Genomic DNA, 26468 nt, shown 5'->3' with positions numbered 1-26468 from the left:
CCTTTGGAACCTTTACCAGTTAGAAACTGCAAAGGGAAGAAGACCTTGCAAGGGAAACAGATGGAGGCCAGTGACAGTGGAAGTAAAACCAGGAGAGAGTGAGCCAGGAGCCACACAAAGACGGTACTTTAAGAAGAAGGGAAAATTGTGGTGTCAAATGCGGCTGATAGATTAAGATAAGCTCTGAGAATGGACCAAATTCATCCAAGCCCTCTGGTTACGTTTCATCTTTGATTTTCTTATATTTGACACCTTAATTGTCATCCTCAGTATTTGTCAATATTCTTAGGGGGAATCAAAACCCACCCCACAACCCCCATCCCATTCTAAGTGTATCATTAGACCTAGAATGAAAAAGATTAAAGAAATTAAAACGTGCTGGAGGCCGTGTATCTGTTGGTAGCCATTTAACCTACCCCATAGAGACATCCTGGTGTCACGCAGCTGTGTATATTTTTTAAAAGCCCATCCGAATCCTCTCGAGGGCTTTTTATATCATGAGTTAGAACCGCCTGGAAGATCTGATTGGCCCGGTTCCACAAAGAGGGTTCCAATAGGTTTTAAAGCCTTCTGTCTCATTTCTTTCTGCATTTGTTATTAGCTCAATAAATAATAAATAGAGGAATTACCCAGTCACTAATTTGCTTTTTTTTTTTTTATCAAGCAGAGGTCATGTTTTAATAAACTGCCGTTTTTGTTATTGAACACGTGCTCTAATATACCTGTAATTCAAAGATAAAACTTTTTATTATAGTATTTGTTTCCTTAACCATACATATTTTCTTCAGCTATAGCTTTTGCCAGGATGTTTGATCATTTATTGCTTCTCTGATCCCATTCTTTTTTTTTTTTTTTTTTGTCTTTTTGCCTTTTCTAGGGCCGCTCCCGCGGCATATGAAGGTTCCCAGGCTAGGGGTCGAATCGGAGCTGTAGCCACCGGCCTACACCACAGCCACAGCAATGTGGGATCCGAGCTGTGTCTGCGACCTACACCACAGCTCACGGCAATGCCAGATCCTTAACCCACTGAGCAAGGCCAGGGATCGAACCTGCAACCTCATGGTTCCTAGTCAGATTCGTTAACGACTGCGCCACGACGGGAACTCCTCTCTGATCCCATTCTTGTGATAGCTTTTCTAAAATGTTTGCTTCCTTCCTGAATTATTGCATTTAAAAATTAATATTTATTTTTCTCTGATCATAAAAGTGATAAATGATGGCCTTTTCAAGATTCCTAAATTACCCTTCTTTTAAGCATAATATTCTTTTTGCTATTGTCATATTCGAGGTTAGTGTTGCCTTTCCTATTTTTCAGAAAACATTGGATTGAGCAATATGACATGGCCAATATTTGACCAGATTCGACTACAGAAATGGCAGTTTCAGATGGTTCAGCCTAACACTGCTGTTTGCTTTAGTAGTATTTCTTTTTTTTTTTTTTTTTGTCTTTTGTCTTTTTGTCTGTTGTTGTTGTTGTTGCTGTTGTTGCTATTTCTTGGGCCGCTCCCGCGGCATATGGAGGTTCCCAGGCTAGGGGTCGAATCGGAGCTGTAGCCACTGGCCTACGCCAGAGCCACAGCAACACGGGATCCAAGCCGCATCTGCAACCTACACCACAGCTCGCGGCAATGCCAGATCGTTAACCCACTGAGCAAGGGCAGGGACCGAACCCGCAACCTCATGGTTCCTAGTCGGATTCGTTAACCACTGCGCCACGACTGGAACTCCAGTAGTATTTCTTAATACTCAGCCTTTCTTTGAAATGTCTGGCTTTAAGTTGTCACAGATTAATTTGACTAGAACTTGGGTAGTTTGTGGAAATCTGCTCCTACACGTGCTCTCTTTTCTCAAAGTATTGCTTCCTTGGCTTATCTGCCTCCTCCTTTAACTGCTCAGAACCACAGGCCACATATTATACTTCAGCTTTCTTGGCGCTCCACTCTGAAATTGCTAAAACCCGCACAGAAGTAGCAATGAGACTTTAGGTCTAGAAGAAAAGTTGTATTTGACTGTGAATGCCGAAGGGGCGTTAGTTTGTATGTAGCCTTGTGGGTATGTGCAGGTTGCTTTCCATTTTGTTAAAGCTGCCGCAGTGGCCTTCCTACTTCTTGTGTACTTTCTCCGCCCTCTGGAGAGACATCCTGTCCATTCCATCCCCTGCTTTCCTTCTCCTCTGTCTCTCCAGCTAGTTCTTTATTTCAGACCCGTCCTCTTCTTCTTGGGGCTATAATAATAACGATGATGGTAATAAAAATGGCTTCCATTTATGGAACCTTTTGTGCCAGACTGCTTTCTACATGAATTCGTAGAAATACAAATAGAAATGTATTTGCTCATTGTATTTCCCCAATAACCCTATGGTGCTCTTGTTACATCTACTCGGAGGTGAGGCAGAACCAGCTACATAATTTATGGGGGCCTACTGCAAAATGACAATGAGGGCTCCTTGTTTTAAAATTATTAATAATTTTAGGAGATCCTATTGTGGCACCATGGAAACGAAACTGGGGAGTATCCATGAGGATGCGGGTTCGATCCTTGGCCTGGCTCAGTGGGTTAAGGATCTGGCATTGCTGTGAGCTGTGGTGCAGCTCATAGACACGACTCAGATATGGCGTTGCTGTGGCTGTGGTGCAGGCTGGCAGCTGTAGCTCCGATGCAACCCCTAGCCTGGGAACTTCCATATGCCGTGGGTGCGGCCCTAAAAAAAAAAAAAATTGTTAATAATTTCAAGAGAGGAACAGCAGGGCATTAAACCAGGTGCAGAGCCCAGACGTCTACATGTGGGATTTTTTGCAACTACACAGGTCGCAGGCCAGTGAAGCTAGCCCTGAGGCAAGGCATCTGAGGGTGGTCAAGTGAAAGTCTCCCCTTAGGACGTGATGAACTGTCAGGAAACCCAGGTCTGCAGCCTCCCCAGGCTGACTCGTCTAATCGCTCTGCTGCCCAGTAGTGATCTTTCCTTCAGTCTCTCTGGTCTTGCCCTACTCCGTTCAACCAGCAGAGGGATCTTTCTGAAACTGAAATCTGACCACATGGTTCCTCTGTGGAAACGTCTTCTGTGTCCCTGCCTCTGCATCAAGTCTTAACTCCTTGGCACAGAACCCAAGACCACGTGGCATCTGGCCTCTGCCAGTCCCCTGGCCAGTCTCATCCCTTCCTCACATGTACCCTCTATGCTTTGGTCATCCTGTCCTCCTTGGAGATCTGGAACATGCCATGTTTTTTTCATGCCTTCTTGGCTTTTCATATGCTAGTCTCTTCCTCAGATATCCATCCCCATCCAAGGGCCCAGGAAATTCATATTCATTCTTGAACATCCAGTGTTAATATTTCTTTCTCTCTGAGGTTCCTTTGAATCCGTCTAGGAGAGTTGGCACCTGTCACCTCTGTGTCCTCAGTATCTTTTTTTGTTTTGGCTGCACCCTTGGCATCTGGAAATTCCTAGCCAGAGCTCAAACCTATGCCACAGCAGTGATCCGAGCTGCTGCAGTGATGATGCCAGATCCTTAACCTGCTGTACCATAAGAGAACTCCTTTTAATATCTTTAAATCTTGTCTGTTTAGGTGCTTATGGCAGTACGTGGTAGTCATTTGTTTTTCATGCCTGTCTCTCTGACCAAACTGACCTCCTCATGGGCAGGAATAATGTGCTTTTTGGTGTTTTGTCCTCTATCCCCTGGCTTGCCATAACCATCAGTGCTAATTGTGGTGACTTAATTTTAGGACTGGGCTAAGTAGGGATATGATGATAGTTTTTGGTGGGTTTTTTTTTTGGCCACACCCATGGCAGGTGGAAGTTCCTGGGCCAGTGATCGAATCTGCACCACAGCAGTGACAATGCCAGATCCTTAAGTGGTAGGCCACCAGGAAACTCAGGGATATGATAATAGTTTTGGGGTTTTTTTTTTTTGTTTGTGTTGTTTTGTTTGCTTTTTTAGGGCTGCACCCGCAGCACATGGAGGTTCCCAGGCTAAGGGTCGAATTAGAGCAGCAGTTGCTGGCCTGCACCACAGCCACAGCAACGCCAGATCTGAGCCACATCTGCAACTTACACCACAGCTCACAGCAATGTCGGATCCTTAACCCACTGAGAGAGGCTGGGGATTGAACCTGCATCCTCATGGTCACTAGTTGGGTTTGTAACCCACTGAGCCACAACAGGAATTCCAGGGATAAGATAATAGTCTAACAGAAACAGTAAAAGAGGCCACTGGCTATTGGGAACAGGCCCAAAATGTCACTGGATTACTTGCCTGAAGAGATGATGTTCAGATGCTGTCACAAAAAATGCCACACTCACCTGGGACCAAGGACAGATATGAATGGGAAGGTCTGAACCTTTCCTTGCTATGAGGTCACACCAGATCACTGCGCATGAGTCGCACCTAGGACGGTCACTTGGAGAGATTGTCGGAAGCCTCTGTCCCTTGAGGTCACCACGGGGAAAGAGAACATACTAGTTGCTCAAATGTGGAAGGCAATTATTTTCCTTTTTTTTGCCCCTGAGGTAATTAGTTAAGTACTTCAAAGAGAATTTCAACTTCACGCAATGATTTCTATTAGAGCCTAAACAGAAAATATAAAAGCAGCAGATTTGCTAAATAAACCTAAGTAATTAGCAGTCTAACTGGTTATTTTTCAGTTTATTATTTTTTGCTTCATAGGTATATGATTTTTCAACTTCCCGTTCTGCCGAGGCTGCTGTACATGGGAGCCCTGGGCCTCAAGCATCATCACAAGCCTCTTGGGAGTGTGTTGCCTGCTGCTGAGGAAAAAGGTAACACTCTTTCTATTTAAACATCTTTTCTAGGGTCCCTTTGTGATCCTTATCACAGGACTATTCCTTCTCTTTCTATCAGCCTCTTTCACTGAAAGGCAGTCTCTTAAAAAGATGTTTATTCCCAAAATAGATCACAGCTATGTAGTTAGTCTTTACCAAAGTTTTTTGAAGTTGTGATTCTAAAGATTTGTCTTGTTGTATTTCCTGAAAAGAGATGTGCACTTTTGGAGTTCCCTTTGTGGCTCAGTGGTTAACGAACCCATCTAGGAACCATGAGGATACGGGTTCGATCTTGTCCTCGCTCAGTGGGCTAAGGATCTGGCATTGCTGTGAGCTGTAGTGTAGGCTGCAGACAAGGCTCAGATCAAGGCTGTGGCCCTGGTGTAGGCCAGCAGCTGTAGCTCTGATTCGACTCCTAGCCTGGGAACCTCCGTCTGTGGGTGGGGCCCTAAAAAGCAAAAAAAAAAAAAAAAAAAGGGCACTTTTGTCTTTCTCCCTTTACCATTTTGCCACCTTACCATGTGGTCTCATGGATTATTTCCCAAGGTCCTGGCTTGCCATGTGTCGGGCACATTTGGAATCCTGTTCAGGAAGAGTGTGAACAGATCATTATTAGTTCACACTAATAACTTGTGGAGGTGTTGATCTGAGTACAGTGACCCTTCTCTTTGTGTTCATATGCACTGTTTCTTCGTAGTTTCCCTTTTGCTGTCTCTCTGTCTCTCTTAATATTTCCTTTGATATTTAGAAAGACTTGGATTTTTATCCTAATGGTATGTTTATAGTAATTCCTTTATATAATACCCTAAATACCCTACCCCCCCCCCTTTTGGGTATGTGTGTGTGTGTGTGTGTGTGTGTGTGTGTGTGTGTGTACTCTGTATAGGGTTCCTGACCGTGAGCAGTATTTTTCAAGTATAGTCAAATATTTTTTTTGAGTCTGTCTACCACCATCTAATCCCCCAATGATTCATATCTCTCCCACATTCACTTTTTCCCAAGGTCTTTAAGAGGCTGATGAGAGTAGCATCTACTCAAAGTCAACAATCTCATTGGCTAAATCAGGCCTAGGTCAGATGGGACTCCTGGGTTTTTTCTCAGTCTGTCAATCCATGAAACTAATGAGACAAATTATTGGGTTTACCTATATCCCTTCTACCCGCCTCACCATCCTCCCAACAAGTGATGGCAGAACAGGCAAAGGATAACACCTAGAGACAGTCCTGCTCAAAAAGAGAGGAGAAGGAGAGCTCCGAAAGAGCCACTGGGTCATAGCAGGTCTGAACTGATCTCTTCTCTTAGTTTCTGCCAAAATAGTTCTCTCAAGGACTTTCTGGGCTTTCCATGGGTGTCACTTAGATTTGCTCCATTATAACAAAGTGGTACACACAAATCTTTTTGAGATAAGCCCTTCTCTTTTTGAGATAAGCTCCTGCCAAGAGGGTTGGCGAACATTTCCCCAAGTGCCTACAGGCTGTATGATTTGGTTGAGAGGCTCTGTGAGACCCACTCTTCATCTCTTTAAAGGGCACTTTGTATGACTGAATACCCTGATCTTTCTGAGATTTAAATAAAAGTTTGCACAGTCACATCCTCAGCTTTTTCTATAGAGCCTGCTTTCCTGACAGCCCTTAGAAGTCATTTAGTAATATATTTAGTAGTATATTCAGCTGAGGATTTTAAAAATCATTACGTTCTGGTTCCTTTTGTTTAACAATTCTTCTCTAAGCTATCTCTCTTCTCTCACATTTTACTATAAGCTGCAAGAAGAAACCAGGGAGCACCGTAAATACTTTGCTCAGAAATTTCCTTAGCTAGCTAACCACATTAATTACTTACAAGTTCAGTTTTCTGTGTAACTGCAGGAGACAGTGTAACGAAGCTTTCTGCCGCTACGTAACAAGCATCTCTTTCCTTCACTTTTCAATAACGTGTTCCTCATTGCCTTCTGAACTGTCATTAGCAGTATCCTCTAAGTTCAGATTTATTCTAACAATGTGTTTAAGGACATTTAGGCTTTCTCTATGATGCTTGTCAAAATTCTTCCAGCCTTTGTCCACTGCTCATTTCCAATGCCACACCTCACATTTTTGGGCATTACAGTAGCACCCCACTGCCAGGTAACGATCTTTATTACTTATCTGTTGCTGCTGTGCCATAGGTCTGGGTTGTCAAAACCTTGCACGTTCCAAGGAAAGGTTTGGCCCTTGCCTGCCTCCTGGGTATATCCTGCCTGTTAAGAGTGTCTTTGTGTAGCTGAGGCCTTGGGCCGTGCCAGATAGTTTACGCTAACATTGTGATGTGTGTGGGCTACACAATATATGCTTGATCTCTGGAAGGCTGGAGACCAAAGTTCAGCCACGAAGCCCCAGTAAAAACCCTGGATACCAAGGCCCGAGTGAGCTTCCAGGGGAGTACTCCGTGTGAGTTGTCACCCACCATTGCTGGCGAAATTAAGTGCTGTCCACATGACTCCATGAGGAAAGGACTATTGGAAACCTACGTCTGGTCTCTTTCTGCATTCCGCTCTATGCATCTTTTTATGCTGCTGATTTTACTCCGTATCGTTTAACTGCAGTGCACATTAACATGATTATAGTGGCTTTGCTTAGTTATGTGAATCCCTATAGCAAGTTACTGAACCTGAGTGTGGTCTTGGGGACCCCTGTACACAGCTCTATAACAAATTATCACAAATTTAGTGACTTAAAAGAAAACACTTGTTGGAATTCCCGTTGTGGCTCAGCTGTAATGAACCTGGCTGCTATCCATGAGGACTTGGGTTTGGTCCCTGGCCTCGCGCAGTGGGATAAGGATCTGGCTTTGCCGTCAGCTCTTGTGTGGGTCGCAGAATGTGGCTCAGATTTGGCATTGCTGTGGCTGTGGCCTGGGCCACCGGCTATAGCTCCAATTCAACCCCTGGCCTGGGAACTTACATATGTCATGGGTGGGGCCCTAAAAAGACCAAAAAAAAAAAAAAAAGAAAAGAAAAGAAAAAAAGAAAACACGCTGCTCACAAGAGTCTAGACATAGATTAGCTGGGTCTCATGGGATTACAATCAAGGGATTGGCTAGACTATGTTCTTATCTGAAGCCTCAAGTGGAGAGGAATCTGCTTCCAGGTTCTCCCACGTTGTTGGCAGAACTTGTTTTCTGGTAGTTGTTGGATTGAGGGCCCCGCTTCTTGCTGGCTGTTGGCTGCCTTCAGGTCCTAGAGGCGTCCTTCAGCTTCTTGGCAAGAAAGTAATATGGGCCTCCCATCATGGTGGCTTTGTTGTTGTTGTTGTTGTTATTGTTTGTTTGGTTTTTTTTTTTGTTTGTTTTCTTTTTATGGTCGCACCAGCAGTGTATGGAAGTTCCCAGGCTAGGGATCAAATTGGAGCTGCAGCTGCCAGCCTACATCAAAGCCACAGCACTGCAGGATCGGAGCTGTGTCTGTGACCTACACCACAGCTCACGGCAACGCCGGATTCTTAACCCTCTGAGCAAGGCCAGGGATTGAAAGTGCATCCTCACAGACAGATAGATACTATGTCAAGTTCTTAATCCCCTGAGCCACAACAGGCTCTGAAGCTGCTTATTTCTTCATAGCTAGTTAGAGAGAGAGTCCTAGAGTGAGTTTGATAACAAGATAGCATTTATATTACATATATATAATATAATCATAGGAATGACCTCTCATTATCGTTGCCATATACTGTTGATTAGAAGTAAATCACACTGCCCACATTCATGGGGAAGGGAGTGTGATATCAGATGGTGGGATCATTGGGGGTTTGCCTTAGACTATGTTCTTATGAGGACTGTTATTGCAAAGGGAAGGAAAAATAGGGCATTAACCAAAGGGTGAAGTAAGATTAAAAAAACCTTTTTTTTTGAGATGGAAAAATGTACACTGATGGGAATGATCCAAGAGAGAGGAGATAGTTGATGAAATGCTGCTTTGCAGGCAAGCCATTATATTCTTTTTTAATATAAATGCAACAAAAATGCTTATATTTTTCTCTTGTATATCACAAAATGCATATTTATGGGTTATGCTTTTCCCAAGTAAGAGTAAGGAATGTATTTTCTAGGAAAACTCAAGAAAAGATGATTTGGGATATGGAAGAAAAATCTAAGAGCTTTATTTTTTATGGTACCTGTCAACATTTAACATTTTTATATGTTTTATAATGTACATGATGTATCAGTACAATATTATGAATAATTTATAAACAAAATATACATACCTTTGGGGAGCACGTTAACATGCTTTTTACTGATAAGGTACAAAAAAAGAAAAAATTTGCAGGAATTTCTGTAGTGGCTCTGCAGTAATGAACCCAAATAGTATCCATGAAGACATGGTTGGCTCTGTGGCCCCACTCAGTGGGTTAAGGATCTGCCGCTGCCGTGAGCTGTGTAGGTCGCAGTCGTGGCTCGGATCCCGCTCTGCTGTGGGTGCGGCATAGGCCTGCAGCTATAGCTCTGATTCCACCCCTAGCCTGGGAACTTCCATATGCCGCAGGTGCAGCCCTGAAAAGAAAAAAAATTTGCCAAGTGCCTTTCCAATCTTAAAAGTCTGTGTTTCATTCTATTTAGTTTTTTGGCAGAGTAATTCACAGAAGTGATTTTTTTTGTTTGTTTGTTTTTTAGACTAGGGAGCTAATCAGAGCTGTAGCTACCAGCCTCTACCATAGCCACAGCAATGCCAGATCTGAGCCGTGTCTATGACTTACACCACAGCTCTGGACAATGCCAGATCCTTAACCCACTGGACAAGACTGGGGATCCAACCTGTGTCCTCATGGATGCTAGTTAGATTCATTTCCCCTGAGCCATGAAGGGAACCCCAGAAGCGATCATTTAAAAACCAGTTTTCTGCTCAGGGCCTTGCATTTATGAAAAGTTATCACTGGATCATGACAGATAACCTGTGACTTCAGGATTCTATACAATTAAAAAATTTCCTTTTTATAACATTTAAGGTATAAAAATTATTTTTGCAAAACAATTTTGCTAATACAAAAATAGTAATGTTGATATTTCAGTAATTACCCATTCCCCTACACCTAATAATCCTATTTATTTATTTATTTTCCTTTTTGGCTGCCCCACGGCATATAGAGTCCCCAGGCCAGGGGTCAGAGCCGAGCCACAGCTGCAGCCTATGTTGCTGCTGCAGCAAAGTCAAATCCTCAACCTACTGTGCTGGATGGGGGATTGAACCTGCATCTCGGTGCTCCAGAGATGCCAGCAATCCCATTGTGTCACAGTGGGAACTCCATAACAATCCTATTTTAATAATCATAAATGTGATATTCGATTCAACTTAATTTGGATGAACTTACATTGAATACTGTTGGTTGGGCCATTTACTTGCACATTAGGGCACTGCACTGATTTACAGCTGAGCCTACTTAGATAATTATTTTGGCCCAATAAGTATGACCTGAAGCTATTTAATGAGGAGTTTGGTACCCTGTCTTTTATAATGTTCCTGCTCACTGAAAGGTTTCCAGAAAGTATTGCTATTTATGACCCAAGCACAGTGCCATTTTTTTTGTTGTTGTTTTTCTAAGATGTACTCCAGGCTTCAGAACACCCTACTGTGGATATTGCCACTGAAAGCACACATGGAGATGCCCTATTGATTGTGTGGCAAACTATTCGTCTAGAATGGCGACACACATTTTTCAGTCTCCCGAAATACACATTTCTCAAGCTTCAGCTTTTGAGTGGTTTCGCCTACAGAAAAACCCGGGTGCAGTGCCCCCTGCTGGTGAATGGCAGCTGTGAGTTTGCCTCATGTCAGTGATGGACAGAGTGGGTCCCTTTGCTGACACTGAGCCCGGGGGTGATACTGAGCCTGCCAGGTCATTTTAGATCAGGTCATTAGAGGAACAGAAGGTCGAATCAATACAAAATGAGCAGCTCACAGTTTTCTTTACATTTTTTAGACATGTGATGATTTGCTATAGTTCAGTTTGGCTGATAAAATAGGAACACTTCACAAAAATGTTTGTGTTTCCGCCTCTGTCTCAGTTCACTTAACAAGCCATTTTGCCCTGATTCTCAGGAGCTGTGTTCTTGTTCGGTAGGGAAACCTAACTTGAGCCTTGGCAGAGAGATTTTCAATGTGAAATAGTTTAGGAAGCTCATTGTGTTAGAAATTAGAAAAGCACTTTATGCAAAAAGCCCCTTTCTTTTCTATTTCAATGATATAAATTAGCACTCATGTGTGCTGGTTTCTAAATGGTGATGATCATGGTAAAGAAAATTAATTAAAACTAAGGACCAGATTGGTGTTTAGATTATTATTTTAACCTTGGACTCTGGTGAAGGTGATTGTTTTTATGATGATTAACTAAGCAGATTATTAATTTTGTTCCCCTAGCAGGTGGGTCTAATTTTTTTGTATGCATCTGTGGTGGGTATGTCGTGGCAGTGACATTTTTGGTAGCCTTTAATCCAGGAATGTGGTAACACCTCAGGATTTCAATGTCTGAAGTTAATGAATACATGGCTTGTCTACTTAAGTATTTCCAGTACAGTAGGAGGAAAACCAGGAGAATGTGTGTCCTCAAACCCAAGTGAAGAAAATGTATCAAGAGTGGGAGGGATCGCTCTGTTGAATAAATACGAAGAACTGGTCACTGTGGGGGTCACTGTAACCTTGGCAAAGAAGTCTTGGTGGAATAGTGGGAAAGAAGTCTGATTAGGGTGGGTTTATAAGAGAATGGACTTTTCCTCTCCCTCATCCTTTCCTTTTCCCTCACCTCTTTCTTTTCTTTCCCTTCCGGAACAAATCAGTTTAAAAGCTGTTGGAGAACTTCCCGTCATGACGCAGTAGAAACGAATCCGACTAAGAACCATGAGGTTGAGGGTTCGATCCCCAGCCTCGCTCAGTGGGCTAAGGATCTGGCTTTGTGTGAGCTGTGGTGTAGGTTGCAGACGCGGCTCGGATCCTGCGTTGCTGTGGCTGTGGTGGAGGCTGGCAGCTGTAGCTCTGATTAGACTGGGAATCTCCATATGCCTTGAGTGCAGCCCTAAAAAGACCAAAAAAAAAAAAAAAAAAAAGCTGTTAGAGTTAAGTTGAAGCAAGATAGATATCCATACAGGGAGGTAGGAAGGCCCCCTGCCCTAAAGTGAGTGGGTGTCCACTGATGTCCTACAAAGGAGGGTATCCACATGGTGGGGAGATTGCCCAGCAGGGGGCGCTGGAGCCATCCAGGGTGAGGTGTGGTGGTCTGATACAGGGCATAGGATCCTGAGTGGGATAAAGTAGATGGATGGCCCAGCTTGGGCTGCAGGGCACTGGGGGGTTGAGAAGGGCAGTCATGTAGGAGGATAACCAGAGTAGGGTGTCTGTGTCTGAGTGGGGTGAGGAGATTGTCTGCATAGGAGGGCAGCGTGGTGTGTGCTCATGGAGCCTGACCAGGGGAGAGGGGTGTCCTCACGGGGTATCCACATTTGAGCAAGATAAGGAAGATTTCCACACAGAGTAGCCTGGCCTGGGGTGTTAGAGCCCTGATGGGGTGAAGAGGGCATCCGTGCCAGGTGGGCAGCTTGGTGTCTGGTGTCAGAGTCCAAACATGACAAAGAAGGCACGCATGTGGTGGGGGTGGAAAGGCCACTTGGCTGGAAAGCCAGAACTTGCATGGGAGAAGGAGGGCTGGGGTAGGAAAGTATAAGATAAACCTGGAATGTCGTATGCCAGAAAGTATGCGTGTATTTCAAAAATAATGGAGGCATATCAAACAGATGCAGAAACTATCTACAAAGGGCTTCCATTGGCCAAATCTGGGACCATCGAAGCATCAGAATAATGAGAGTAATGGATTGGAGAAACTAGAAACCCATGAATTTACACCGGTATGAATGAGTGAGTGAATTGAATGTTCGATGAGGAACAGGATATTCAAAGGGTTTCAAAGTACCTCCCTACAGAGTACTTATTAATTGTAAAGAGGAAACATAAATCTGTAGTCAGAAGTCTGGCAGACTCCCTTAATCAACTGATCAAACAACATCATCAAATAAGGGATGAATAGAAATCATCTCTTGGAGACTACTTGCTGAGATGCAGTGAGACAATCAGAGCATCACTATCCCAAAGATGCATAACCCAAATCTAAAGAGGACAGTCTAGGAGTTCCCGTCATGGCGCAGTGAAAACGAATCCGACTAGGAACCAGGAGGTTGCGGGTTCGATCCCTGGCCTTGCTCAGTGGGTTAAGGATCTGGCGTTGCTGTGAGCTGTGGTGTAGGTTGCAGACGTGACTTGGATCTGGCATTGCTGTGGCTGTGGTGTAGGCCGGCTGCAACAGCTCCAGTTAGACCCCTAGCCTGGGAACCTCTTTATGCCATGGGTGCAGCCCTCAAAAAAAGACAAAAAGCCAAAAAAAAAAAAAAAAAGAACAGTCTACAACTTAACTGGACTGTAATCTTCAAAAAATGTCCAGATCATGGATGTCAAGGAAAGACTAAGGAATAGGTCCAAATTCAGGAGACTAAAGAGACATGACAATTCTGAACTGAAATATTTTGTTACACAGCAATATTACTGGACAGTACTTGAATATGATCTGAGAATTAAGTGGGAGCAACGTGTCAGTGTTAATTTTCTTATTTTGATCTTCTTCCATGGATTAATATGAGAATGTTCCTTATTTGTAGGAACTGTGCACTCAAGTATTCAAGAGTGATGAAGCACCATATTGATGGCTTCTTAAAAATAAGTTCTTTCTATTTACAATTGAGTTTGTGTATAAATAAAACAGAGGTAGGAGAAATTAAGAGAAGAAAACTGGGAGATGAGGATGGATAACTCTTTCTAGAAGTTTTTAATAAAGAGAAGCTAAGAAATAGGATAGTAGGGGGTGGAGAAAGATGGACTAGAGAGGATGTCCTAGGATGAGGGTGTAGCACAACCATAGAAGTCTGGATTAGTCATCTGGGGAAAGTGGCAGTTTATACTTCAGTGATTGACAAGAAAACAATGCCACACACCTTTTCATGGACCCCGTATTTTCCCAAATTTCAGCCCTACTTTTGGAGAAACTTTGTACCTAAGATAGGCTGGAGTTGCTATATTGAAAGCTTCTTTTATTTCTTTTTTCAAAATTAAAGTATAGTTAATTTACACTGTTGAGCCAATTTATGCTGTACAGCAAAGTGATGCGGTCATATATTCCCTTTCTTATATTATCTTCCATTGTGGTCTGTCCCAAGGGATTAGATGTAGTTCCCTGTGCTATACAGCAGGATCTCGTTGCTTATCCATTCTAAATGTAATGGTTTGCATTTACCAATCCCACACTCCCAGTCCATCCCACTCCTTCCCCTCTCTCTATCTGTGTGTCTGTTTCGGTTCTGTAGATAAGTTCATTTGTGCCATAGAGTCTTCATAGAAGTGATATCTTATGGTATTTATCTTTCTCTTTCTGACTTAACTTCACTTAGTATGAGAATCTCCAGTTGCATCCATGTTGCTGTAAATGGCATCATTTCTTTTTTATGACTGAGTAGTATTCCATTGTATATAGGTACCACATCTTCTTGATCCATTTCTTTGTCGATGGACATTTATGTTGTAAATCTTATTTTCTCTGTGAAGATAGAGAATAATTGTTACCTGACCTTGGCATCTGTCCCTATGATCAGGGCACAGACCTCCCAATGCGAACATTTTTGTAAAGCTCCTCAGGTGATATATTTTCCTAAACCATAGAACAGGATGGTAGCTAGGTCCATTGAGGTGGATATAACAAAAATACCAGAGAACAGAGAAGGGGGTAGTTTAAACAATGAACGTTTATTTCTCATAGTTCTGGAGCCTGAGAAGTCCAAGATCAAGATACCAGCAGTGCCTTGAGAGGGCCTAATTCCCATATCATAGATAGTCATCTTCTCACTGTGGCCTTGCAATGCGTCAAAAAGGCTCTCTCTGTGTGTGTGTGTGTGTGTGTGTGTGTGTGTGTGTGTGTGTGTGTCTTTCATAAGGGCTCTAACCCCATTCGTTGGGCTTCACCCTCATGACCTAATCACTCCCTAATGTCCCCACCTCCGAATAGCATCACGTTGGGTTCAGGATTTTAACTCAGGAATTTTCTGTCTGTAGTAGGAGCTCATGTTCCTTCTACCTCTGAAGTCCCTGAATTCTGTGATTATCTTATTACACTTCTTGTTTCTGAATGTGGTGGTGAAACATCTGAAATGACTCTTTGCATATGTGTCTCATGGCAATCAAAGCCTTAAGAAGGATTAACTAGAAAATGTTTTATTTAATCATGAAAGAATTACATTTTCTTATGAAACCATTTTCTTACATCATTTATCTGGGTTCCATATCTGTACATTACAGTGAAAGGATGTTTTAAAATGTTTTATTTAAATGGATGAGGATTCCACCCTGCCATGACGTTCAGAGAACAATTTAGTGATTTTCTTCCCAGCGAGGTGATAACTTTGTTTGATAGACACAGCCCTGGGGGTTCTGGCCAGGAGGATGTGTTTGACTCTAGGCAAATTGCCTGCATGACTGAACACCCATCAGCCAACTCCATCAGCCAGCCCTGGGGGTGGAAGGCTGGGGCATCTTGTTCACACACCAAGGAGAGCACATATTTTTATGTGTGGAAATGAATACAGTATTATTAGTTTTCATTTTTTGGGGGCGGAGGTGGCCACATCTGTGGCATGTTGAAATCCCTGGGCCAGGGATTGAACCCCTGCCACGATAGTGACCCAAGCCACTGTACTGACAATGCCATATCCTTAACCAGCTGCATCACAAGAGAACTACTAGGCTTACATTTTTTTAAAAATTTTTTGAAGTATAGTTGATTTGTAAGATTGTGATAATTTCTGCTGTACAACAAAGTGCTAGTAGTTTTTATAATTTTAAAAGGCAAGTCTTAATTAATGGATTCAACACATGCTTTTACTTTTGGTCCTTCCTGAAGTCCTACCAAAACAAGAGTAAAATAGCTTTGTTTTTTTTTTTTTAAGAAAAAACCTCTAGGACTGAAAAAAACAAAAAACAAAAAAACCTAAGCAAACAAAAAACACAGCCCCCTCCCCAATATCCAACAACAACAATAACAAACAAAAAACAAAGACAAGAAAGAATATGGCAACATTTTGGAAACTAAAAAGTACATGAATGAGGAGTTCTCATAGTGGCACAGCGGAAACAAATCTGACTAGAAACCATGAGATTTTGGGTTTGATCCCTGGCCTTGCTCAGTGGGTTAAGGATATGGCGTTTCTGTGAGCTGTGTTGTGGGTCAAAGATGCGGCTTGGATGCTGCTTTGCTGTGGCTGTGGTATAGGCCGGCAGCTATAGCTCCAATTCGGTCCCTACTGTACCTCTGATTCAACCCCTAGCCTGGGAACCTCCACATGCCACAGGTGTAGCCCTAAAAAGCAAAAAGAAAAAATAAAAAAAAAAGAAAGAAAAGTACATGCATGAGCTAAAAAGTAAGTAACTTAAAGAGAAGAAAGCTGTGTCCTAAGCTGGCAGGGGACAATTCATGAAGCATCCAATTTATATGACAGAATCCTGCAAAGCCTTAGGAATAGGCAGACCAAGGTTGAAGACAGGCCTGAAAACAGGGGAATTATATGATAAACTGTTTAGGAACCCCAAATCCTCCTGGGCCCTCTGTACTCCTGGGGGGTGGGGTCAGCTCCCCTTCTATGCCAGCAGAAGGCAGCAGTGTTATTATCCAGGGAGGTCAAAGCACCAAGGTCTTCTGGTTCATGGCCACTGTCTCCCTTCTGAGCCTTGTAACCAGCCTGAGTGTCTTCAGAGTGCACGTGTACAAACTGTCCAGCACCGTGACCTGGTGGTTCCATTGACTTCCCTTACTTTGGCCACTGTACCTTGGCCTTGTCTTCACTGGAACCTGCTGACCTATTCAGACATTGCATGCTGAATGTATCCATGTGACCTGCTGGATAAGCCATCTCCCAGGTCTGTTCCTTGACCAGGTCCTCCAAGCCATCTATTGCTCTACTTTTCCTTCGTCTTTCAGGCTTCTCCTTTTCTTCCCATCCCCACCCTAAAATTTCTTGGAAATAGAAGGAGCTGGCCTTTGACTTTCTGTTTCCCTATTATATCCTCCTCCTCACTCCTGGCCTCATGGCCAAGCCTTAGTGATGGAGGGGATCAAAGTGGGAGGTAATGAGACAGTGAGAAAAGGTGAGAGGGAGGGGGAACTGAATCAGGAGATATCTCAAGTCTCTGATTTGTTCCTTCCAAGAACACCTTGTCCTCTGCTCCTTTGTTTTTTTTGGTGGCGGCATGCGGAAATTCCTTCATGTCTAGTGCAACCGGAGGGGCTACTGCTCTAAGACACTGGTCACCTGGGTGCTGTAAACCCTGGCCTCTTCCACCTTCTCCAGCCTTGCCCGTTACATCAGTGGCTTCCATACTTTCCGATTGGATCCTGCGGTTATATTATGTTCTGGTATGCACCCCCACAGATGCTCGTGCACCCACACACATTCAAACTTACTTTAGAGGTTTCAGGAAGCAATCCTTCTTATTTGAATGTCCTCTCATATTTTAAATTTTGTTTGGTTTTATTCTGTCCATTTAGTTTAATGTTTAAAATACTGGCCAGCAAATGGATATGTCAACCACTGGGTGGATTCACAATTTGAAAAATATTGACTCACAATTGGAAAGACACTGCCACAGATCATCCCTTTTTTCCCTTATACATTCCACTTTTTTCTTTACGCTGGATCCTTTTTTTTTTTTTTATTTTTTTGGTTGCAACATGCAGAAATTCCTGGGCCAGGGATCGAACCTGTGCCACAGCAGTAACCAGAGCCATCAGCAGTGACAATGCCAGGCCCTTAACCTGATAAGCCACCAGGGAACTCCTGGCCATTTCATTATCACTCAACTAGCTCAGGTCTGTCTGGATTTTTTAATGGACCCTCCTTCACCTTCCCTGTGCAGCCACATTCCGGAAGGGGTTGTCCACTTTGCTCTCTCTCCTCTCTGTCTGCCCAATCCCGACTGCCTTTCAGCATGAGCCTTGCACTGAAACAGCCCTTGCTCTGGTCACAAGTGGCTCTCTGGTCATTAATTCCAGTGGTTGATATCTGGGCCTCTCCCTACTGGTTCTCTAGCAGCATCCAGCTCACCATGTGATCCATCTCCCCTGCCCTGGGGTTCCACCTGCCCCAGGTGATCACAAATGGCTACATCACAAGTGCATCCAAGTACCCACTTGGAAACCACCCACGGAGTAACATCCTATCTAAACCTCTCAGCTCCAGACCATCTAACGGACGATCCCTGGATCCCATTCCTGACCCTGCTTCGTAACCACATGCAACACTTGCTCCCAGCTTTCTGTTTCTGAACACCCCAAGGGTCCATTACCGTCCTCACACCACACCACTGGTTCCTGGCTTTTCAGTTTGTATCGCTCTTTGGAATCTGTGCATCCTGAATGTTTTCCTCTGTTAGGAGACAGAAAGCCGCGGAAGAAACAGTCTTCTCCCCACCCCTCTTTTATTATCTTTGCTCCTTTGGTAACATTGAGCTTTTCTCTTGCATGTTTCCTATGCTTTTATTATGTACTTTGGTGCCATTTCCCAAATCTCATTCTAATTTTCCCTGGAGGGCAGCCTTCATTACTGCTGTTGATGAGACAGAGGAGGGAATGTAGGCGTGTAGCTTCCCTGTTTGTGTGCCATCCTCTTAAAGTGAGCACCGTTAGTGGGTGATCATACAGCTGCTTAAGGCCACGGGCTGTTTCTTAACCGCATTACTCTTCTCAGGGGACTTCTGTGTTTATTCCTTGCTCTTTCTCTACAGTTTTCTTTCTGATCTGGGAGGGTCCAACACATTAAGGTTCCTGGGAGTGCAGATAATATTAGGTTGTACGCGAGGTAATTTTATTATTTCAAGTATAGAGAGTCCATTTAAATACAGTAACCAAAAAATATCAGAAGGCTGTAGAAGGGCTTCCTTTATGTTCAGGAAATCAATCAGTTTTCCCTTGTTCTAAAATCTATGCTCGTACTCTGTTAATTTTCGTGAATTGCAAAATGGAAAACCCCTGGGGATCATTGGCAGGATTCCTTCCTGGGAGACGCTGAGCCCTAGGTGGTCAAGTGCCCTGTGATAGGACACACGTCTCACTCCTGGCGGCATTCTGACTAAAGCCTGTGTCTTCTAGGGCAAGGATTTTTCTTTCCTTTTTAAAATTTATTTTATTAAAGCATAGTTGATTTGTAATACTGGGTTAATTTTTACTCTACAGCAAAGTGATTCGGCTATACACATGTATACATTCTTTCTCACCTTCTTTTCCATTAGGCTTTATCACAGGATATTGAATATCCTGCTATACAGTGGAGCCTTGTTGTTTAGCCAGTCTATGTAGACTAGTTTGCATCTGCTAATCCCAAACTCCCAATCCTTCCCTCTCACACACCCTTTCCCCCTTGGTGACCACCAGTCTCTTCTCTATGTCTATCTTTGTTTCGTAGATAAGTTCGTTAGTGTCATATTTTAGATTCCACATATAAGTGATATCATATGGTATTGCCTTTTTCTTTCTGACACACTGCATTTAGCATTATAGTTTCATTCATGTTGCTGCAAATGGCATCATTTCATTCTTTTTTATGACTGAGTGGTACTTATTGTATATACATACCACATCTTTATCGATTCATCTGTTGATAGACAGGTTGTTTCTACATCTTGGCTATTGTGAATAGTGCTGCCGTGAGCATCGGGTGCATGCATCTTTTTGAATTAGAGTTTCGTTCGAATGTATGCCAAAGAGTGGCTGGACCACATAGCAACTCTATTTTTAGTTTTTTGAGGAGCCTCCATACTGTTCTCCATAGTGGCTGCAAAAATTTACATAGGGCAGGGTTTTTCTGCCATGCCTCTCACCTCCATGTCCATCATGCTTTTCTCCCGTTCTTATAAATACCTAAGCTAACATAGACACCTCCATTTTCCTTTAATCATCATTTTGGGGCATGAGGAATTGTTTTGTTTAGTGACATTTTTGGTAAGGTGACCTTGGCTTTAGTACATTTTGATTTTGTTATTTTTCTCCTTATAAAACATTTTAACTGAATTTTTATTTGAAGTTATTTTACATTTGTGGATCCTGTATGTCTTATTTAACATATGCTTAACAAATAGCATTCAGACAACCTCTGAATAGTTTTACTCTACTTGTTGCTGAGAACGCATGAGAGAATTTGGTTATTGAAATCCTAAATTCTCTGGGAGCCTTAGAATTTGCGCAAATCAGAATGTGCTCTAGGATCTTTTGAACCACGTGGGAAGGGATTCCCTTTGAAGATGTCGTATCAGTTTTCTCGGATTACCTTCTTTGATACCTTTTTGAGAATGCAATTAACTTGGGGATCTTGAATTTCTTTTAAGCTTTAGATAAATGATTTTTAGTATAATATACCTGTAGTGCCAATCAGTTAGTTTCTCTTTTGGACGGTTGGTATTTTAGATGGTCAGCAAACGTCTTCTTTAAAGGGCCAGAGAGTAAATATTTCAGTTCTCTCACCTACTCAGCTCTGCTGTAGTGGTCAGGTGAGCAGCCGTGAACCATTGTAAAGGATTGGCCATGGCTGTTCACGAAAACTATATTCACAAAAACAGCCCGAGTTTGCCAACCCCCGATCTAACCTAACATTGAGCATCTTTCCAAGGGCTAGTGGCAGTCTCTGCCAGCGATTTCTCCACCCCCGCACAAGGAGTTACCAAAGTCTGGAATTGGAATAACAGCAACAGCAGTCGTATTCTCACTTCTGCGCCTTTTCCAAAGCTGGTCTCCCTGCCTGAGTGCTGTCTTTTCCATCTGTCTAAATGTTGTCTAGGAAGCCTTCCCAGTCATCTCCTAGTGCTCTCTCCCTGCTCCAAACTCTGCTGGCCTGCTGTCTGCATGTCTCGTTGGTGTGCCTCGTGGTATGGGTGCGTTCATGGGTTTAGGGCTCCTTTCCAAGCCCTCAGAGCACAGGGTGTCTGGCATGATGCTCTGGGCACAGTGAGTGCCCAGGAACGGCTGTCAGCACCCAGTAGGAGCTCAGCTGCTCTGTCCCCCCGGGAGGAACCGTTCTTTGAGGGTGCAGTAGGATAGGCATATACTCAAGTTAGCAAGAACTGCAGTAATTAGTTTATGGCTCTAATTTCTCAGAAAGGATACAGGGCTCATTGTAGAGATGGGAGTGTTAGAAACCATAAAAAATTTAGGGAGGAACCAAGACAGCATCGAAGAGAAGCACGGAGTGCTTTGGCAGCTATGTTATTCAGTCCTCAGAGCAGAAGTGGCCAAAAGACACTTTACATGCTGGAAATAAACCACCACTTCCGAGCTAAGGGACCATAGTGAGTTGTTTAACTTACTCAGTTTCTCACCTGTATAGTGGAGATAATAGTGCCGACCTTAGAGGTTTGACAGGGGCAGTCAATGACTTTTTTAAACAAAATTTATTGAAGTATAGTTGATTTACAATGTTCTGTTCATTTCTGGTATATAGCAAAGTAATTTAGTTATATACATATATTTGTTTTCAGATTCTTTTTCATATACGATATTACAAGACACTGAATATAGTTCCCAGTGCTATACAGTAGGACCTTGTTGGTTACCTTTTTTATTTTATTAATTTTTTTATGGCCGCACCCATGGCACATGGAAGTTCCTAGTCAAGGGATTGAATCTGAGCCAGGTCCTTTTGAGCCACTGCACCAGGCTGGGCTTGAACCCAGGCTGATGTAGTCAGATTCTTTTTTTTTTTTTTTTTTTTTTTGGTCTTTTGTCTTTTTGTCTTTTGTTGTTGTTGTTGTTGTTGCTATTTCTTGGGCCGCTCCCGCAGCATATGGAGGTTCCCAGGCTAGGGGTCTAATCGGAGCTGTAGTCTCCGGCCTACACCAGAGCCACAGCAACGCAGGATCTGAGCCGCGTCTGCAACCTACACCACAGCTCACGGCAACGCCGGATCGTTAACCCACTGAGCAAGGGCAGGGACTGAACCCGCAACCTCATGGTTCCTAGTCAGATTCGTTAACCACTGCGCCACGACGGGAACTCCCTTTTTTTGTCTTTTAAGGGCCGCACCCGCAGCATGGAGTTCCCAGGCTAGGGGTCTAAATGGAGCTGTAGCTACTGGCCTGCGCCACAGCCACAGCAATGCAGGATCCGAGGCACGTCTTTGACTCACACCACAGCTCACAGCAACGCCAGATCCTTAACCCACTGAGCGAGGCCAGGGATCGAACCCGCGACCTCATGGTTCTAGTCGGATTCATTTTGCTGTGCCATGATAGGAACTCCCAGAATCTTTTTTTTTTTTAAGTTAATTTCTTTTTTAAGTTTTATTGAAGTATACTTAATTTACAAGGTTGTGATAATTTCTGCTGTACAACAAATGACTCAGTAAATGACTTAAAACACGTAAAGGATGTAGAGAGCTGTCTAGCACCCAGTAGATGTTGGCACTTGTCATTCGACGTGTAGAACCTGGCATGAGCCTGCCTTATCCTGAGCCCAGGGGTCATGATTTAGTGCCATAATAAAGCAACCTGAGGAGCCCAGACTGTAAAAGGAAGCCTGCCATCTGGGCTGAAATTAACACCTTAAATCTGCAGTTACCAAAAGTAACCATTCTTCAGATATTTCTAAGACTAGAGGGATTAAATTTACCTACATTTCATTTTAACTAAAATGGATCCAGTGGTTCTGTGTGCTGCGTCTTGGGGGTGCAGAAACGCTTCGGCTGCTGACCCGAAGGACCCAGGGTCAGGGAGATACATACTTTCATTATGTTTGGGTAAGTGGCAAGATAGATAACTAGTATTGTTAAGAAGAACATTATCCTGGAGTTCTCATCGTGGCCAAGTGGTTAACAAATCCGACCAGGAACCATGAGGTTGCGGGTTCGATCCCCGGCCTTGCTCAGTGGGTTAAGGATCCCGCGTTGCTATGGCTGTAGTGTAGGCCGGTGGCTACAGCTCCGATTCGACCCCTAGCCTGGGAACCTCCATATGCCACAGGAGAAGCCCAAGAAATGGCAAAAAGACAAAAAAAAAAAAAAAAGAAAAAAGAAAAAAGAAGAAGAATGTTATTCTGCTTGAAGCGGATACGAAAGGGTGAAAGGATATTAAAAACATACTAAGCTACAGAAATTCAGTAATGACATTGTTGATTCAAGAACACTGATAAAAGTGGCTCCTTGGGAGTTCCCCTGCTGGCTTAGCGGGTTGAGGATCCAGCTTTGTCACTGCTGTGGCTCAGGTCACTGCTGTGGCATAGGTTCAATCCCTGGCCCGGAAACTTCCACATGCCATGGGCACAGCCAAAAGAAAGAAAAAACAGGGGAGCAAGGAAAGAGCCTATACAAGCTTTTTAAACTCTTCTCAGTAATTAGGTTCGTGGTGGTATTATTAGTTTTTTTTTTTTTTTTTTTCTTTTTATGGCTGTACCCATGGCGTATGGAAGTTCCAGAGCCAGAGGTCAAATCAGAACTGTAGCTGCCAGCCTACACCACAGCCCTGGCAACAGTGGATCTGAGCCACATCTTCAAACTATGCCAGAGCTTTTGGGCAATGCTGGATCCTTAACGCACCAAATGAGGCCAGGGATCAAACCCACATCCTCATGGAGACTACGTTGGTTCTTAACCCACTGAGCCACAACGAGAATTCCAGTGGTGGTAACATGAGTATTGTTAATCTAAGACCATTGAGGGCAGAGTGTGGGAAGGCGTAAGTGGATAATCTTGAGGTATTCTAATTATATCATGTCTTGTGTTTTAGAGAACTAGGGCTCCCAGTATGGAAGAAAGGAGACACAGATGTAATGCAGAGAGATTATGTTAAACTATAGTGGTCTTGAGTTTAAGTGAGGAGTTATCAGTGTGAACTCATGAGCTATTTTATTTTTAAAAAATATTATGTGCATGTGTGTATATATTTCTAGTTCTGACTAATGAAAAAGCCTACCGATGAACACCACCAGTGCCCGGATTGTAGCCTTACAATATCACTTCCCACTAAAAGAAACCGGAGCTCTTGAAGAAATGGCTGATTCCAGGTCTGGAACAGAAAATGTACAAGATGTATTGGGACATCTTATAACAAATAGTGAGAAACTGGCAGAGGCTGTAAAGTCATGTCAAAAGGACTCAGGAGCTAGTTTGAAAAGACTTCTGTTGCCCAAATTTGGGACCATTTGATCTACAATAAGGGAGATATTTGGAATAGATCAACACTTATCCTAATATGTTTAAATCTGTGACCGTATAATGATTTTTATAATAAAAACCCGATTGATCACCCCTTCAGATGACGGGGATCCAAATTATTATCTTGAAATTGGTAAATAAAGGGAAAGATTCAAGCATTTATTCTGCCTTTTCTAGGGGATCTGGGCCAATGGTAACTGAAGTATAGAAGAGGGGATGCATCTATTTATAAAAATATTCCAACTAATATACAAAATATAAATGATAGAATCAGAATATCACCACTTTGGAATTCCTGGCTCATCAGGTTAAGAACCCAACATAGTGTCCATGAGGATGCGGGTTCGATCCCTGGCCTCAATCAGTGGGTTAAGGATCGGGTGTTGCCACAAGCTGTGGTGTAAGCCATGGATGTGGCTTGGATCTAGTGTTGCTGTGGCTGTGGTGTAGGCTGGCAGCTGCAGCTCTGATTCAACCACTAGCCTTGGAACTTCCATATGCCACAGGTACAGCCCTAAAAAATAGAAAGAAAGAAAGAAAGAAAAAAGAATATCACCACTTTAATGGACTTAGGCATTGTGCACTGACAGCTGATCACATCACAAAAAAAAAGAGAATCTCAGACTATGTGCATTCTAATGAAATAACTGAACAATATCCCTGATATTAGCAAAGAGATTGAACCTGAGTCTGATCCAGCATCTAGAGCCAGCTGCCAACTTGCAAAAAATACAGAAGAACATGTTGGGAGTTCCCATCGTGGCGCAGTGGTTAACGAATCTGACCAGGAACCATGAGGTTGCGGGTTCGATCCCTGGCCTTGCTCAGTGGGTTAAGGATCCAGCATTGCCGTGAGTTGTGTATAGGTCACAGATGCGGCTCGGATCCTGCATTGCTGTGGCTCTGGCATAGGCTGGTGGCTACAGCTCTGATTAGACCCCTAGCCTGGGAACCTCCATATGCCGTGGGAAGCAGCCCTAGAAAAGGCAAAAAGATCAAAAAAAAAAAAAAAAAAGAAAAAAAAGAAATACAGAAGAACATGCTGAATTATACCGAGATTATCAATCAGCAAAACCAGAGTATGAGAACTGTACAGGTCAAATGCCCCAGATTTTTCAACAGATAAGTTATAATGCAATTAAAGTGTTGGACAGGGATCTATAAAACTAAGAGACCTAAAAGACATTTTTTATTTATTTTATTTTTTTTCCAGTAGATCTTGTGAAATTTATTTATTTGTTTTTTTTATTTCCCCAATACATTATTTTTTTTCTGCTGTACAGCATGGTGACCCAGATACACATACATGTATACGTTCTTTTTTCTCACATTATCATGCTCCATCATAAGTGACTAGACATAGTTCCCAGTGCTATACAGTAGGATCTCATTGCTTATCCATTCCAAGGCAATAGTGTATCTATTAACCCCAAGCTCCCAATCCATCCTACTCCTTCCCCCTCCCCCTTGGTACCACAAATCTATTCTCCAAGTCCATGATTTTCTTTTCTGTGGAAAGGTTCATTTGCACCGTATATTAGATTCTAGATATAAGTGATATCGTATGGTTTTTGTCTTTCTCTTTCTGACTTCATTCAGTATGAGAGTCCCTAGTACCATCCATGTTGCTGCACATGGCATTATTTTGTTCTTTTTTATGGCTGAATAGTATTCCATTGTGTATATATACACCATATCTTCTTAATCCAATCATCTGTTGACGGACATTTGGGTTGTTTCCATGTCTTGGCTATTGTGTATAGTGCTGCAATGAACATGCAGGTGCATGTGTCTAAAAGACATTTTCTAAAAGGACAAGACAAGGTGTTCACTAGGGGTGCACACTTGGTGATAAAATCACACACTACATTTGCAAAGCCAGGATACTGGTTTCTTTGGGGAGCAGGAGGGAGTGACATTGAGACAAGCATATGGTGATATGGTGGGATTTTTAGGGTTGCTGGTAAATTTGTATTTCTTGACCCTGGTTATGGTTGCAAGGTCTTTTTAAAAAATAGTACTGTTTACTTTATTTTAGAAAGTTTAAAAAGAGAAAAAATATAAAATGTCTAAAATATACTCATACTTTAGAAAATTTATGTAGTAATTTGGTTCTATTAAGTCCCCGTTGAATTTCCCGCTGTGGCACAGTGGGTTAAGGATCTGGCATTGATGCAGCTGTGGCATAGGTTGCAGCTATGGCTTCAATTTGATCCCCGGTCTGGGAACTTCCATATGCTACGGGTGCAGCCATTAAAAAAAAAAGCCCCCATCTTATGGGTTTTCTTTGGTCTAACGGGGCATTTAAACCCATAAGACCCAAATCAACCACATTCAACATTACTAACTACAGAGAGCCAGATTCTTTGCCTCCCGCCCCCTACCCAGTGATAGCCTGGGAACAAGCTGACAGTCCACCTTGACCAGGTTTCCAGGGGACAGAGCTAGA

At 42.9% G+C, this 26468-nt stretch overlaps 1 protein-coding gene across 9 annotated transcripts in view; it reads left to right on the top strand.

Annotated features, from left to right (window-relative positions):
* The window catches only part of LOC100623157 (uncharacterized), a 247612-nt gene that overhangs the window by 80218 nt on the left and 140926 nt on the right, over positions 1-26468 (top strand). For 6 of the 9 annotated variants that reach the window (XR_014806003.1, XR_014806002.1, XM_084960409.1 and 3 more), the window contains exon 3: positions 4668-4780. Coding sequence is in view for 4 of the 9 variants with exons in the window: in XM_084960409.1 (XP_084816535.1) it covers positions 4668-4780 (113 nt within the window). In the remaining 5 variants the exon portion in view is untranslated. Of the gene's footprint in view, positions 1-4667; positions 4781-26468 lie in introns of those variants that run through there. The other 3 variants (XM_084960401.1, XM_084960406.1, XM_084960403.1) reach the window with 3 other exon arrangements.

The sequence above is a fragment of the Sus scrofa genome, chromosome 6, assembly GCF_054392235.1.
Source record: "Sus scrofa isolate SSC_HxYL_T2T_F1_AM1 chromosome 6, Sscrofa_HxYL_maternal_Yorkshire_Landrace_v2.0, whole genome shotgun sequence".
Classification (NCBI taxonomy): Eukaryota; Metazoa; Chordata; class Mammalia; order Artiodactyla; family Suidae; genus Sus; species Sus scrofa.
Note: the sequence above shows the minus strand (reverse complement) of the source record. Positions and strands in the feature narration are given on the sequence as shown.